Below are 17,294 nucleotides of genomic sequence, written 5' to 3'. Positions count from 1 at the left end.
TGCAGTTCACCAGTCACCAGATACAAAATACTCTCTGAGGACAGAGCCAGGTGCAAAATGGTGGCTTTAGGACAGAGTCAATTACCTGTTGTACCCCATGATCCATGTAATGCAACGGCTTATATTTTATATTAGTCCAGAAATTCAAATTGCCTCATCTGGGGAAGGAGCGAGTTTTTGCATTGTTGCTCTAGTTAAATAATTGGGAGACAATCTACTGCAAATGATTTGTAATTTTATCAGTAGACGTTATCTGTCTTCCCCCATCTCTGACCTAAACAGCAGAGCTGGCAAGCCAGCATCTTTGTGTCCTAGCCACTCTCAAAAACACAATGATCATGGAGAAAGCCATCATCTGGGGCACCCACATCCGGTACTCAGTTGCGGTATAGATGTTCTTTTCCATACATGAAGCAATTATAATTTCCCTGATGCAAGCAAGTCACTGAATAAAATCAAGCCGTAGCTAGGGGGTTTCTCCTGCACATGTAAGGTATTATTTATGAGTGTAACATGACAGGGGTTATAAATCTGCTTTTGATGTTCACAAGAAAAGATAAACCCCTTCACTTCTGGCCACCTTGATCATGGGATGTCAGTGAATTTGATTACACTAAAAATCCAGTGAAGGGACTTTGGGGAAGGAAAGCTGAATTGATGATAGATTTTTGACAAAAGGGGGTTCAATTTCTAGACATGTCTCAGAGGTTGCCCCCCATGACTGTAATACAGTGATTCTTGAGATGTTTCTGAGCTGTGCACTTCTAGAATGCCAAATTTGATGGTGCCTACTAGTAGAATGCAATACAACTATGCCTGGTGTGTCTCTAATCCTCCTTGCCTCTCCTGTCCTGTCCTGTCCCCCTCTCACCCAACTCCCCCCCCCCCTTTGCCTGATGCATGTTGCAGATAGGTTACATTTGGAGTTTCTGTGTGTTTTTGTTTTGTGTTTTTCCTTTTTCTTTTTTTTTAACAAGGTAAGAGCTTGAAGTTTAGTGTCCCACCCATGCAGCGTCTCGCACTCCGGCGGAAATCTGTGACTACCACTGAGTTTGATGGAGTAGCCATTGACTGTGGAAAGGTAATCACATAGACTTTGTATGATACTAAGCCCACCTGTTTGGCTAGGAATCCCAACCCTGTTCCTGTGCTCCCTCACTACACCCCTCTGTCTGCAAACTTTATAAAGAGAGAATATGTCACATTGACTAGGCCAAGACATTGTAATGCAGGAAAATGAAATAGGTTACTCTGCAGCTGCTGTTAGACTGCAGCTCCAAGAATCCCTCACTGCTGTGTTCCTACAGTTATACCCTCCAAGTGTCCTGATTTGGAAGGGACTGTCCCAGTTAATCTTCTATTCAGTGGTGTCCCACACCAGGTTGTCACCTGTTGAGGGTGGCAGGGCTGCAGGAGTGGGGTGGAATCAAAAGGGCATGCGCTCAACTCCCTGTACTGCGTGGCTTTACTCGGAAGCTTTGTGAGGCAAGGAAGGGGGGGCGCTGGGCTCTCTCCCTCCCTGCCCCGCATAGCTTTACTCGGAGGTAAATATGTGCAGGGCAGGGATGGGGGGGTGCCGAGCCCTCTCCTTCCCTATCCTGCATGGCTTTACTCAGAAGTAAAGCCACATGGGACAGGGATGGGGGACACCAGGACATATGCCATGGCACATGTCAGGAAGGTGGGAGTGCCCCCCAGGTGTCACCTCCCTTGTGGGATGTCACTTGGTGCAGACCATGCCCCCACACCCCCTAGTGATGCCATTGATTCTGCTATCCCACTTTTTCAGCTGTTTTTAAGATGCCCCAGTACACTTTCCCCCCTTTGTGCTCAGCTTACTTCAGTTGCTGCAAACTGAGTTCCAAGTGCAAAAGTAGTGTGCATTCAGTTAACTTAGCAGAGAGGAAAGGAGGAGGGACTAAATCTTACCTAATTACTTATTTCATTTATTTATATCTCCCCCTTCTTTTTTTACAAATAATGGGACTGAAGGCAGCAAACAACATATTCAGAAAAAATGCAGATTACAAGTACTGTATAAAAATTAATTAATAAAATTATAAATGCATGTGTTACATAAAAAGTGATTAAACAATGAATAATTAAAACATTAAAGGTTAACCTTCAAAACATTAAAATTAATATACAGACCTTAAATACAGCACTGCACAGCATTAAAACCCCACCTGTCAGTTTTTAAAAGCTTAATGGCATACAAATGTTTTAACCTGTTGCTGGAAGGAAAACAAGGATGAAACCATCCTGACCTTTTCAGAGAGGGAGTTCCAAAGCCTGGAAGCAGCCACCAAGAAGGCCATCTCCCATGTTCCCACCAAATGAGCCTGGGAAGGTAGTGGGACAGAAAAAAAGACTTTCCCAAGCTTCTCCAAATGGGCAGGACAGCAGTTGCCAAGCTAGTGCTATTCTGCCCCAGGTTAGTCCCCAACCAGTGCAGCAACAGATAGGTGCTTACACTCCTGCCCACCACCACACCATGAATCCACTATTGCCCCCTTACCTGGCTCCAACTTCGCATCTGGTAAGAAGACCCTCATTGCTACATGTAAGGGTGGAAACAAGGCACCTGTGTCGCCAGCCCCACCCCTTTCCAAATCATAGTTACCACAGGGGGTTTCTTACCAGATGTGATGGCGAAGGCTTGTTTGGGGAGTGTTGGTCTGCTGGCTGTCACAGTGGAGTTTCCTAAAAACTTAACAGCAAACAACTGGCCTCTTTAGACCAGATGAAGATTCCTTTGGGCCAGGATTGGACCAGATCCACTTGATCCACATCTGGTTTGCCTGGTTCCGGCCCAGGGCTAATGGCCTGTATCATCCAGACAGGACGATGCAAGGCCTGGCGAAGCATGGGCCTTGTGGCCCATGAGTACAGGTCCTAAAGGGCTCGTATATAGAAATATACTCTTTTCAAATAACCTGGGACTGAGCCATATAGGGCTTTATAGGTCAAAACTAGCACTTTGAATTGTGCCCAGAAACAGACCAGCAGCCATTGGAGCTGTTGCAACAAAGGAGTGCAGGTTTCTGTAAGCAGTCCCAGTTAACAATCTGGCAGGAGCTCTTTGGGCCAACTTCTCAGGCTGCAACGTCTGAGCACTTTTCAAGGAAAGCCCCATGCAGAGTGCATTACAGAAATCCAAACAGGAGGCAAAAAAACCTGCTCCAGTAGTTGTGTGTTCTTCCTCATTAATAACATTTGCTATCTTGAACACACTCTGATGTTGCTTGGCTGCATGTGTCCCAATTTTCATGTGTGAAATGTTGAAGGATATGCCCACAATATCTAGAGGGCCACACCTTTCCCCACCCTAAGGGAGTAGGAGAAATGAAAATCCAGGGTGAACAGAGCAATAGTGGCCAGAGGACAGTTATAGCACCTGCAGAAATCCCCTCAACTGTTCAAAGTGTATGAACTCTGTCACCTTTTGCATCTAACTACTTTGTGTAAGGGGTGCTCCACGAGGTCATGCCACCATTAGTCTTGCCGCAGCCTCCTTTAAATGAAGCTAAGCAAAGCTGCAAGCCCCATGGTCTTGGTTTTCAGGGCCTGCATTTTTCTGTCCCTATTTATTCCAAATGGCTTTGACAGCAACTGGTGGGGTCGAGGATGATGCTCTCAATTTAACCATTAGAGGGCACTGGAACATACACATGGCTGCTGCAAAGAAAGCCACTGTGATGGTTGGTAAACTGCAGACTGAGGGCCAAAGAAAACTTGATGCTGGGAGATCTAAAACTACCACATTCTAAAGAAATAAATAATTTATAAATAAATGTATTTATCAGAAAGATGGTGAATGAATCAGAAAGATTTCCACAGTATCATCATCATCATCATCATCATCATCATCATCATGTTCAACCTGCTTTTTCAAGGTGGCTTACCATTTAAAAACATAATATAGCCTTTAAAACATTAAAAATGTGAACATTAAAATAGGATTAAACTTTTGGCAATGTTGACATGTTTTAAAACTACCAAGTGGAAAGGACTCTTTCTCTTCCTGCCGCACCAGTTTCCCAATTAAAATCTCCCTGCAAATACCTGTTGTTTGCGCCATAGGGTAGAATAACAGCTTTGGCACATGTGTAATTTCAATCAAGAAAATGGTGCAGGAGGGATGGGAGGATTTTACCCAGCCAGCCACCCTGTTCCCAGCAACACTATGATCCTGATCTAATTTGCGGGTTCCAGTGGCTGCTATTAATTAAAAACAACAGCACCATTCTCAGTGCTAGTCATAAATCTCTTTCATCATGCTTAGTTGCTCCCTGAGAGAGAAGATGTATGAGGAGGCCATGTTTTTCAAAACCAGGATAATATATCAGGGAGTAGTGTAATATGAGATCTATAAAAGGTCACCTGGCAAAGAGGAGCATCCAGGATAAATGTATGAATGGAAACAATAATGCTGGTTAGAAACATGGGTGGGTAGGATGAGGATTATATAAATTTTGGTGATGGCCTATGGCAACATTACAGCACAGAAAGGTTGCTAAAATCATAATCCTTGTAAATCTATGACAAATCTCAGCATGTCGTCAGTAAAGGTCATGTGGTGCCTTGCCCACCTTTTCTGTACTCCAGGTAAAAAGAAATCAGTTAAAAAATTAATGATGCATTAGACATGAAAACAATTGTATGTATAATAGATGCAGCCGGGGAAAGGAGAAGCTCTTCTTTTAAAATTAAAAAAACTCCTATATTGTTGCTTGTTGAAAGCTTGTTGTTTTTACAGTCCTTGCCTGAAACATTTCAGATAACACCAGGCTGAAGGTGTCCCCTATATACCCAGCAGTTTTAGGTTTTATCAGACTAAGGGCTCATTTCCACTTACACTTTAAACCAATTTGCGATTCGGCTTTGCTCCGTGTTGGTAATTGATTCCAAAAGGTCCCTCGTTCCCCCTATGAAACTGGACCTTTTCATTATCCCAGTGTAATCGCTCCTTTTTTGGCACAATTGTCATCCCCATTAGTTTGCACCATTTCAAAATAAATGTCAGTCATCATGGACTGCGCTGTGGGTGGGGAGGAAGAGAAGAGGAAGGCGAGGCAGGAGGATGAAGCCGGGGAATGAGGGCAAAGCTGAGGAATGAGGCAGGAGGATGAAGAGGAGGACAATGGGTTTTTAAAATATATAAATTGACTGAAGAATCAATACATTGGTTTAGCAACTTTGCAATATCAGTGAATTGAATCTTCTATCAATTTTATTTTTCTTAAATAATCATGTGCCTGTAGGTCACACCACAAGCACAATGGCAGCACTGAAGGGGGGAAATGGTGGCTCTGGCAAAAACTGAGGAGGGATTGTAAACATCCCTCTGCTATTAGTCCCTCCGCTCCAGAATGATGTGATTCTGATCTGTCGTTCCTACTTGTTGAACACACTTCAGAATCAATTCTTCTCAAAAGAACCACTAAGAAACCATTGTCTGGAAAAATCTGGCATTTTGTCTTCGCCTCGCTTTATCACGACAGGGATCAATCACATTGCGCCCGGAACTGGTTTCAAATGGGAACAACAGTCATTAAAACCGATCAGCAATTCGCTCTATTTCATAGGGGGAATGCACTCTAGGAAAAATGCAATATCAAGTGCCATTCTCTGGTGTCATGCTTAATAGCAGACAGCTAAAGAGTTGCTGTGGGTTTTGAGAATGACCAAACAATATTATCCTGTTGAGATCTAGAATCTAGGTTCAACATGTCCATGTGGACAGGCCCACAGCCAGAGGTTTTGAGTTCTTGTAAACTAGACTATAATTAAGATGGCTAGCATAATGAAATAAAAAGGTGAGGCATGGTACATGTAAATACATGATTAAATAAGCTCCACATCAGGGGTCTAATTAACAGCCTCACTTCCCTCAGTGAACTCCCCAAAAGCATCATAGCTCTTTGGTGCATCCAATTAACCTAGAGTTGACTTAATTTGTTTATGGCCCTGTGAATTATAAGTAATTAAGCAAAGACAGAAAACAGATGGAAACTTGTTGATGTTCTTTATGCTGTTTTATCCTTGATTATTTATATGTCTTTCTTATACATTTCTCCTAGTCTTTAAAATGAAAAATAAATTTTAAAAACTGGCTCCATGTCTTCCAATAGGAAATAAATACGAATGCAGGCAAAGCAAATACAACCTGAGAAAATCAGTAGTTTCTATAGTGCTTTTCTGCTAAAAGCTACCAAAAGTTGTACCACAATCAGCAGAATCATAAAAACAATAGAAAGCAAAACACATTTTGAAATATCCACAGAGAAATACTATTGTAGTTTTAAAGGCCAGTTTAAAGATCTGTGTTGACATCTTTTAAAAATTAGATTGTGGAGGAGTCAGTCATATTTCTAAAGGGAGGGAATTCCATAGTTTGGGACTGACAGAGGGAAAGACCAGTTCCCATATGTATAACAGCTTTGTGTAATAGGTTATTCTCAAAGGAGTCTGTTCTACAGATCACAATATCCAGGATCATAGTGAGGCACATGGTCCCTTAGATAGCTTGTATTTAAGCTCTTTAGGGTTTTAACGGATAAAACTAATACCTTGAGTTGAGCCTAGAAAATAACTGACAACCTGTGCAGGTATTTCAAAATCACTTTAATGTGAACTCTAAATCATGCAGTAGTTAATAGCCTAGCTATGTCATTTTGCAGTAGTTTAGCCTAGCTATGTGATTTTGCACCAACTGAAGCTCCTTGAACATTTCAAGGGTTGCTTCAAGTAGACTGCACTGAAGGAGTCTATAGGGTTTGTAACCAAGATAGAGATAACTATTGCAAGAGTTTGATTGACTCAGTGAAGGCTGCAACTTACTTGCTAAGAGTGCTTTTTTTCTGCCATTGCCCTCTGGAAATCTAGGGTCAGATCTAGCAATACTGCCAAGCATCAAAGATTATCTTTCCGAGAAGGTTTTATCCCCCTTCCAGGATAGGTTGAATCCCAATTCTGACCCAGACACTGATGTCTTGTTTAGATTTAACTTCAATTTCTTCACCATCATTCAACTATTACCAAACCCAGGCACCTTTCAAAGATATCTATCTAGCAGTGCCAGCCAACTTTCTTCAAGTCTTAACAAGTTATGTCATATTAATAGCAACAAATCCATTGAGATATGAGAGGAAAACAAGAAAGGTAGAGGTTGTGAGTGAAATCAGAAACAGAGGGGGGATACAGATGTGCAGAAAGGGGTGGCCAGATGCCACCCCTTTCTGCCCCAGATGGAGACAGTGCCAACCAAATGGTGCGGCCTCTGTGCGGCTTAAGAAGAACCCACTCCCGGCGGGGTCTTTTTCTGCCACACAAGGGGGGCATTGGCACGCTCTCGTGCAATGATGACGTCCACACAGCGCAGTACTGTTTGGGTGCCACAATGTGTGGACGTCATCATTGCATGCCCCGTATGGATGGGCACTCAAAACCATGGCACCCGCACGGTGATTGTAGGGCTGGGTGCGTGCAGACAGTCAGCCCTACAAAAGCCTAAAATTGACCCCAGACCACAAAGTGCAGGTCTGCACTGGGCCAGAGTCCTCTTTTGCAAAGTCAGAGTACCTGGGAGACTTTTTCAGTTATTTAGCAGTGCAATAATCATTGCTAGAGTTTAGAAAGGAAGAAAATGCATATGGGACATTTCTTGAGTCTGGAGGCGAGCGAGTGATTTGATTTATTCTTTTTACCTTGCTCTATGAACATCCCAGTACAGAGTGTGGGCACACCTGATTTGGGAGTAAAATTCCAGGAATGGCAAAATGTTTCAAATGAAAGGACAATTTGAAGGAGGTCCCTAAAGACAAATAGCTTTCGTAAATTTAATTATCCATAATACAGAGCTTGGAAAAGTTATATTTTGAGAACAGTTCTCAGAATTCCCCAGCCAGCATGGGCACTGGATTCCAAAGTTACTTTTTAAAACTCCTCAGAAGGAGCTTTAAGGACACGGGATGGAGGCGGGGATTATCACATACTAAATCACTGCCGAATCGCTGTCCGCCATCAACCTGAGTCCCAGCCGCACTCCGCCAACAGTCAGAAGGCTTTCTGACTTCTTAAAAGTGCTGGCGGACCACAGCTTGGGTCTGGCTGGGACCCAGGCTGATGGCAGCAGGTAGTTCGGCAGTGATTTAGTGTGCGATAATCTTCACCTCCATCCCACGTCCCAGCTCCAGCCCGGGAGGCTGGAGCCTGTTTAAAATGCTGAGCGATAAGCTCCTATATGACAGAAGTGATACCCGTACCAGGATCAACCTTTCAGTGGGCTTGAAGTGAACTATTCTTCTATATTTTTGTGTGTTCAGAACACAGTTCATAAATTAGAAAAAAAGGGATAAAGAGAGAGAAAAGAAATGCTTTCTAATGTAGTCACAGCATTACTGTTCTATTACAGAGGGCCTTTGCTTGGGTTTATTTTCAAGATACCAAAATCAATGGTTGTACTAGTCCCATTATATACAATGGCATAGTAAAATTTTGTCCCTTATACAAAATGGCAAGGATTACTTTTTTGAATTTTTATTTTTATTTTATTGGAATCTTTTCAAGCAGTGGATAGTTGAATTCATGGATACAGAATCCATTGATACGGAGGGCATACTGTACTCATGTACAGAGTACCAAGAGTGTTAGGCACTGTACAGAATATAAATATCACACAAAAAGATAGCTACATACATAGCATGCACACAAACATTTACATACATGCACACACGCACACAAGTAATAGCACTCCAGAATGTCTTCCAAAATTATTTAAACTGTTATTAAATTTTCTATTCCTAATATTAATATTTCTGCTATTAATATCTGTGTTAATAGTACACAGACTCATTTTTGTCTTACCATGGTCAAACAAACAGTGAAGATTTTCTTAGCACTAAGCTGTAATGTTCCCAGGATTGTGTCCAGCACTCTGTAACAGATGTGTATACACTGATAATGTGTACGTTTATGCAAAATTGATATGAATGCATTTCAGTGTGACGGTCACATGTGTCTATTACATGGTGTCCCTCATTACTTGGACACTTTTGAAATACATTAAGATATTTTTAGTATATGAAAATGTAGTAATATTTATAACTATAGCTATTCACACAAGCATTCACTTTTTACTATGTAATTTATTTATTTATATGTTGCACTTATATCCTGCCTTTCTTCCAAAATGGGATCAAACGCCGCTTACAATAATTTAAAAAGATCCACTTAAGACAGTAATTTACAAAAGCAATGTCCTACAAATTATTACAAAAGCAATTATTACAAAAATAATATTTTAACATGAAGAGTTCAAGATCCCTTATTTTCTTTCCAATTTAGATAATTCCTTTGGCATGAAATGCAGTTTATTTTATGACTGTACTGAATAAGGAAAAGAAGCTTCAATTGGAGAAATTGATATAACAGGGTTTTTCATCTGGGAGAGTCGGGAGTAATTGAAAATTTGGTATCTGTATTTGTCTCACTTTTTAAAACCAGAAGATAGGAGATTATCACACCCGGAAATCCCACAGAGATAGACATGGGATTGAAAAGCCAAAACCGGGTGTTATTGCACACAGCCGCAGCTCGGTAGATACAACCCATATGCAGCCCAGACCCCAGCCACGCTTATCCTGTGGCTTTTCAAAAACAGGAGCTTGCTGTTTTTGCGGCTGGGGTCCAGGCTGCATATAGGCTGCACTTGCCTGGCCACAGCTGTGTGCGATAACACCCAGTTTTGACTTTTCAACCCCACATCTATCCCAGTGGGATTTCCAGGTGCAATAATCTCCACTAACTGGTTCTTGTTTACTTCCTGGTTTAAAGACCTCTGCTGGACCTAAAACATCTGGTTTATTCCTGGTTTTTAAAAGATCTCTCTTGGGCCTAAAATAACCTCCTGGGGGATAGAAATACAGTGAAACTGGAGGTGTGGGGAACATTTTTAAAATGAAAAAGTTTGAGGGTAGGGGTAAGCAGTGGCAGAAACTCTTAAGTCTCTCCATGAGCTTAATGGAGGAGTAGAGGTTTCAACCCCAACGTTTTCCAGGTCCTAATCTGATACTGTAATCACAGTTATGAACTACATTACATTGATTTTCTTATGTGATGATGCCATAGTTCTAAAAAATGATGCAAATGATTTTTTTAAATCCATACACGAAGTATAAATTATCTGTTTGGAATAAATAATAGCAGGGTTTCTGTCTCATGAACATCATTTTTTCTTTCTTCCTGAGGTACTGTAGTCCTAAGGGTGGTAGAAGAATTTCTGCAGCACTGGGGAAAAGGTATCAGGAAGTCCAGATGCAGAAAAATTCTTACTGTGCTTTATGAATGGATGTGTGCGTGTGCACGCGCATGCGTGCATGCAGAAGCATAAAACCAGTTACTTTTATGTCACTACTTTAAAACTTCCTGCAGTGCAGTTTTCAAAAACCTAGAATTACAATCTTTAGATATGTGGTGAGCACATTGCTACCATCCCAGGAACCTGAAAAAGTTATTTCTGTAATTTCCAGAATCCCCCTTCCTATCCTGAATTGTAGTCTTTAAAAATAACATTTTAGGCTCTTACCACCACTCCACAGTTTCTCTTTGAATGTCACTTTACTTTGCCATACTGTCTTGCTGCAACCCATGGTATCTCTCAATGGATGGGCTACATTTGAAAAATTCATCCTCCTGCTAAGGAATATTGAAGACCTTTGTCAATGCCTGATGCAATAGGTGCTTCCATCTGGAACTTTTCTTGCATTTTGTCTGGTTGTATCCCCAGAAGTCTTAGAAGCCGTCTATTCACTTGGCTTTTGGCACAAGCAACCCAGAAAAGCCCAGATGTCTCACTTCATTTTAATGTTTATAGCAGATAGCAGATTCCCCAGATCTCATGAACCAAGTCTGTCTCTGCTTTGCTGCGGTCTCAGTATTAGTGCAGGAGGTGTGTGGCTGAGATGAAACAGCCTAAAAATTCTGCCCTAGCTGCACCCACCTAACATGAACCGAGTCATTAAATGCAGGAGCATGCTTCCTGTGTTTTCCTGTGGGGAATATTACACGGATTTATGTCCTCTGCAGTGTTCCTTTCAAGCTGTTAATAATCGCACCATCCATAGAGTAGCAACAACTGCTCTAGGGCTGCTTCAAATAAAGGCCACTATAAACACTGTAGTTTGGGCAGCATCCTATTGTGTTCTACTAAACAAATGCTGTAGTGGCAGGCTCATGTTGCCTCTGCATTCTGTTAAGTGCTAATTCCTGTTTCTTCCCTATTTTTACTCCTCCCTCAGAGTGATTGTATATGATAAGTATCTGAAAAGAAATGCCCCTTGTAACAGAATGGTGCCACTTTCAAAGGAAAGTTGTTTTCCTTATTGCTCACATACTGACAGGGTGGAATCTGATATGCAGCCATGGGAAATATTATGCTAATTTCAGTAATTCACCTGGAGTTATATCATGATTTATCCTATGGGAGTGTGCTTTTGCATGGTAAGTCACAATAGAACAGAGGTTCTTAACCGTTTTTGTACTTGCAAAAAACTTTTTTGTATGTTTCTGGACACCTTTGGCAGTCTGCTGAAGCCTATGGGCCCCTTCTCAGAATAGCAGCAGGTTGGTAGGTTTCATTGCCTTCCCTAGCAGCAGGTCTAATAACTAAAGTAATTTCAAAGTAATGATGAGTTTAACAACATTTTGAGCTACCTGCAACAACTGTAATGTGAAATGAACATATCTGTGATTTCAATTGGTTGCAAAGATACAGGTGCTGCTATTACTACTGGGGTTTGTTGCCTGCATTCATAATAGAAAGACATGCTAAACTTCAGATGGAGAGATTAGGGAAGATAAAAATGTAATTTTTCCTGATCCTGGTTCACAAACGTCTTGAAATCTGTAACTTGGAGATTAAGAACCCCTGCCATAGAAGAATGGTGGGGAAACATCATCTTCTTTTTCTGGGAGTGGTGGATTTGCAGGCAGCAGAATTAAGAAATTCACTGTTAATGAGAACAGGGCAAGAACTATAGTCCATATGTATCAATGATACTGGGGTTGGAATACTGGTTTGGATCTACACTAAGATAGTTGCATTTAGTTCCCATTGAAACCAATGAGGAAAATCAGTCATGACTAACTTCCATTAATTCCAATGAAACTTAAGCACTACTAACTTAGGCCCGGTACAGATTGGTGCTTTGTGCAGGCCTGGGACTGGTTTTATGGCTCTGTAGGGCTGGGCGTCCATACACACCCAGCCCTGCTTTTGGTGCCTGTCCACTATCTTGCCACGCCCCCATCCATACACAGGCATCCGAGCACCCAAACAGCACTTGCCAGAGGTGTTGTCATCATGGCACACAAGCACCATTATGACATCCTTTAAAAGAAGCCACCTAGAGCAGGTTCTTTTTAGGGAGTACGTCAGCGCCATGCCGCGTGGCTGGCGCGGCACCAATGAGGGGCAAAAGCGGGTGGCATGGAGCTGCCCGTCTGTGTCCCCTCTTTATCCAGGTCCAGTCCTATGGGGAAGCCTGACTAAGAGCCTGAACTAAAAAGCTCCTGATTCAACTATCACTACTGCCACTCATCCATTATTTAGCCTGAGGGAAGCCACTTGTAAGCTTTAGCCCCATATCTGTAATAATCTATAATATGGACATAAAGGCACTGACTTACCTAGAGAGCACTTGTTAAGATTGACTGAGAGAATGCATGTGAAATATTTAGAATGTGTTATCTATGTAACTATGCAAGGGTAACCATCAGGAGGGTTTGTTAGTTTGGAAATGAACCTACTGAGAAGACATCACAGAGAGATCATCTGCCCATTGCCACCATGACCATACTTTGTTTCCCATGCCCTTTCTCCTTCCCTTTTCCTCCCCTCTACTTCTTTTGCTTTTAACATGCAAGACCTCCTCTTAATGAAACACTTTCTTCCTGGCTGTCTTAAAGCCTGGAGGGGACTCCTTCACACTGAGGGAGTTGAAGAGTCTGCCTGTGGAGAACTTTGCCCAATCCGAAACAGAAGCACTCCTGGGGAAAGAGAGGAGGCCGAGCCTGGAGACTGCAGCAGATCCTGAAGTACACCACCTAACCTCAGTGCCCGAGCTGCCTCCCCTCGGGCCTCGAGAGCCACACCATGCCAGGTGTTTAGGCCAGCTCCAGCCAAGGGGCAGATTCCATAGCCTCCGCAAGGTCTCCTCCTTGGAGAATTTGGAGGCCACAAGCTCTGAGTTCCAGAGAAAATTCAGGGAAAGAAGGGCAAACTCAGGTAGGGGGGAAAACATATACAGTATTGACAACTCTGTGCCATTGGACTGGTGCTGACTGTGCTCTCTTCTTTGCATGTTAAACAGAGACATGCATTGCCCCTTCCTATATTAAATAAACTGGTGATAGCACGATTTTGCCTGTATGTATGGTAATAACATCCAACTATGTCTTTCTTAGTGTTTTGAAGGCCCAGGAAACTCTTGTACAATTTTGACTGCCTACTAACACAATGGTCAATATTCCTATCAGAAACACCTTCAATTTTTAGCTAATGTGAATTGATGCTAGGTAGACCATAATGCTAAATGCAGGAACCTGTGCAGCAAACTTGTTCAGTTGCCCCTTCCTATAGTCCATGCCACACTCTCTACCAATTGTTGGAAATATATGGTCCTCCATTAATAGCTGGAGTTGAGATCCCATTGGCTGTGCTGGCTAGACCTGATGGGACTTGTAGTTGAGGTGTTCTCTGACCATCAAGGGTTTTGCATTTTGCATTTATGAAGGAGAAGAAGGGAAGAACAAGAGAGAAAGAACATTCATCTTTGTAGAGGGAACTGAACAATAGGAAGCACCCTGGTAGACAGCACCCCTGGCACCTGGGTATAAGACCTAGACAGCGGATTAAGCAGACAAACTGATCATCTTTTTCTCCACAATGGAGGGATATATTGTATTTATATCTTAATTATTTGGAAATATGCAGCTAGACATGCAAATTAGCACATGCAAATTTTATGTGATTCCACCTTGTTTTTTGGTGGAGATGCAGTTCCTTTCGTTGATGCTGTTTGCCTTCATATCCTATTATGCCATTCTGGCTCACACAGCAAACTTTTTAAAACATAGATGAAACTAACAGAAAAGCAGTAAACTTTATTGTTCAAGTGGAGGTAAAGGTTTAGGAAGAAAAATCTGAAGAAATTCATAGGAGTAGTCAAAGCCTGGAAGTAACTAGTTGTAAGTAAGGGAGTTACTTACCATTAATTCTCTTCTACAGTAAGTGAGGAATAGGTAAGTTACATTTGTTTAAATTAAATTTTATTAGTTTAGTAAGTTACATTTTGCCTGTAGAGTAATGATGGTAAAATGAGTCCTTTCCCACTGTAATTGTAACTGTTTGGTTACTTTTATAATTGCAAGTGGGATAGCTTCACTGTTTTGAGCAGTGAATTACAGCTTTCCGATTTTTAAAACTAAAAAATGATTTTGAATAATGAGTAAGCAAGGAGTTACATTTCAAGTTAGCCATTAAAATAATAACTAGCCACTATTTGCTGCATTTGAACTGTAACTGATTGCCATAGTTTTAAAATACAACTTTGAAAACCCTGGCAGTGATTGGACAAATTTCTATGATATTCTGGACCACAAATATTTCAAAGTTCTGGCAATCCCTTAAGAAAGCCTTAAATAATAACAATAAGAAGAAGGATTTATTTATAGCCCACTCAATCACAAGGAATCAGGGCAGGTTACAAGAATAATGAAAGTATAAATAACAAAGCAATTCACAATAGCAATAAATAAAATTAAAGACCTATTTGTTTTCTGTGACTTTTTGTTAAGATTTATTTTATTGGGCTCCTGTTGCTTTTGCTATAATTACTTTTGGGTTTTTTAGTATCTTTCTGAGTTTGATATTTTTGGATGTTATTGCTATTGTAGTTTTTCTAATGTTTTAACTTGATTGTTGTTGGGATTTTCTTTTGGAAGCTACCTTGCCAGGGATTTCTTATCCTAAAAGGCAGCCTACAAATCTATTTGGTTGTAGTAGTTGTTGTTGTGTGCCTTCTGTGTGTTTCTGATTTATGATGACTCTAATTCAACCCTGTCATGGGGTTTTCTTGGCAAGGTGTTCAGAAGGGGATTGCCATTGCCATCCTCTGAGGCTGAGAGAGTGTGATTTACCCAAGGTCACCCAGTGGGTTTCCATAGTTGAGTGAGGATTCAAATCCTGGTCTCCAGAATTCTAATCTAACATGGAAATCAATGCACCATGCCGGCTCTTTTGCAAATCTACCATATTAAATTAAATTAATAATATTCACCTCAGGTGACCATGAGGTATTGGGTTATTTTACTGTATATTATTAATGTGAAGCACTGCTTTTTCCAAAGTATCACAACCCCACAGAATGCAATGGGTGTCCCTTATCTCAAAATGCATTTCCTATAAATACCACTAAATTGAAATCTGGACTCACTACTCTTCTGTTGTCCTGGCCCCTTTGCAGTAGAAAGTAGGCTACTCTAACTCCCTACATATGTGGGATACAAGATACAGATAGCAAATCAATTGCTGATTATTATTTTAATTTTTTTTGTGACAACTTAACTAGATAAACTTTTCATTGACTTTTCCTGCCAGAAGCTTCTCATGTCAAGACCAGCCAGAATTCCACATCGGACTCAGACCTCATGAAGTATAGGACGATCAGTCAGATTCCACAGTTCACCCTCAACTTTGTGGAGTTCAATCTAGAGAAACACCGCTCAGGCTCCACCACAGAGATTGAGATCATTGCACCCCACAAAGTGACGGAGCGCACCCAGAACGTAACGGAAAAGGTCACTCAGGTACGTGGATCATCTGGTTACCTCAAGTGTAGAATGCAGAAGTCAAAGATGGATACTAAAAGTCATCATACTCATTCTAGGAGTTGTAGTCAAAAAGGACAAATTTTCCATGTTCTGCCAGACTGGGATAGGAGTGAGGGGGAAAAATCAATATATAACAAGAAACCGTAGATCTGGCATATCATTAATCACTTGAGATATTAATATATTTAGTATATTAGTTAAATGACTGTGTAAGAACATAGGAGGGGAGCATCTCCTCCTTTCCTTTATGTAGATTTTTGGAGAGGTGCTTTAGCCTAATTTTTATAACTGTGATACTGTTTATATGCGTGTGGTCAATTGTGACATATATGTGGTCTTTATTTATGTACTGTTTTGTGTTAGAATTCTGAGATAGCAAATAGTTTTTGTTTAATTTGTAAACTAAAAATACTAATCAAATAAATATTTTAGGTATTTTTTAAAAAGGAGGACAGTTGTCCATGACCTGTGATCAGTCTTTGTTTATTTTGTTTCTTTTTTGTTTTAACCAAGTTGTTAATTGATCCAATTCAGTCATATGTGAAAATGACAAAAGATAAAGAGAGAGAAAAGAAAAGGGAAAGGAAGAAAAACAGTAGGAAATAAACATAACTTAAGCAGTCAAACTAAGATCTAAAATAATTGATTTTTTATAATTAACCACTGGAGATACAATAGCAGGATTGGATTAATTTAAATCAGAAGTCAGAAATATTACAGGAAACAATGTCTTACAAAATCAGATATATGATGGGAAGTACAGAATTTGGGATATATAGTAAATAAGAGATTGGTAAAATGAAACTGAAATGAAATGGTAACACTAATAGCAATGAAATGAAAAATGTGCAAATTACTGTTTAATAATTATTATTTTATGTGTCTTTTTATATCTCTCATTATTATTTTATGTCTGTCATATAAAATAAAGATGGATCAGCAACTGAAAAAAAGGGGAGTATGATGGCCCAGATAGTAGTTTAATGGTTCCACCCTGCTAAAGTTAAACAGATATATTTTAGCTGTTCTTAGAAGTAGTGTATCCCTGTGCAGCAAATGCAATGTTTGGCCTGTTACAGACAGCCAAAACAAAGCTGCTTCAAGTCACTTTGGAGGTATGCTGTTTAAATGATACATGCGTCCTATGAGTCCAGAAGGCAAACCAAAGTCACGCTCCAGTCCTAAGGACTGGAGTGCAGCTTTTGTGCAGCTTCCAGACTCTTAGGATGCATGCATCATTGAAATATCATACCTCCAAAGTGACTTGAAGCAGCTTTATTTTGGCTGTCTGTATAGGGCCTATGTTGGTCAAGTCCAGACTAAATCCAGGCTTCTCCTGCTTTGGGGCTTCCTGTAGCATCTCAGTGGCCAGTGCTGGAAATTGGACACTAGACTAAATA

The 17,294-nt window shown here is 40.8% G+C and overlaps 1 protein-coding gene across 2 annotated transcripts in view; it reads left to right on the top strand.

The window, feature by feature from the left end:
- The window catches only part of KCNH6 (potassium voltage-gated channel subfamily H member 6), a 146,369-nt gene that overhangs the window by 82,962 nt on the left and 46,113 nt on the right, over positions 1-17,294 (top strand). The window contains exons 1-3 of one of the 2 annotated variants that reach the window (XM_042471047.1): positions 11,854-11,945; positions 12,970-13,288; positions 15,662-15,870. In XM_042471047.1, the coding sequence (XP_042326981.1) occupies positions 11,943-11,945; positions 12,970-13,288; positions 15,662-15,870 (531 nt within the window). In that variant the 5' untranslated portion in view covers positions 11,854-11,942. Of the gene's footprint in view, positions 1-11,853; positions 11,946-12,969; positions 13,289-15,661; positions 15,871-17,294 lie in introns of those variants that run through there. The other variant, XM_042471046.1, reaches the window with a different exon arrangement.

Source organism: Sceloporus undulatus, chromosome 6 (assembly GCF_019175285.1).
Source record: "Sceloporus undulatus isolate JIND9_A2432 ecotype Alabama chromosome 6, SceUnd_v1.1, whole genome shotgun sequence".
Taxonomy (NCBI): domain Eukaryota; kingdom Metazoa; phylum Chordata; class Lepidosauria; order Squamata; family Phrynosomatidae; genus Sceloporus; species Sceloporus undulatus.
The sequence above is the reverse complement of the archived record's forward strand: the minus strand, read 5'-3'. Positions and strand labels throughout refer to the sequence as shown.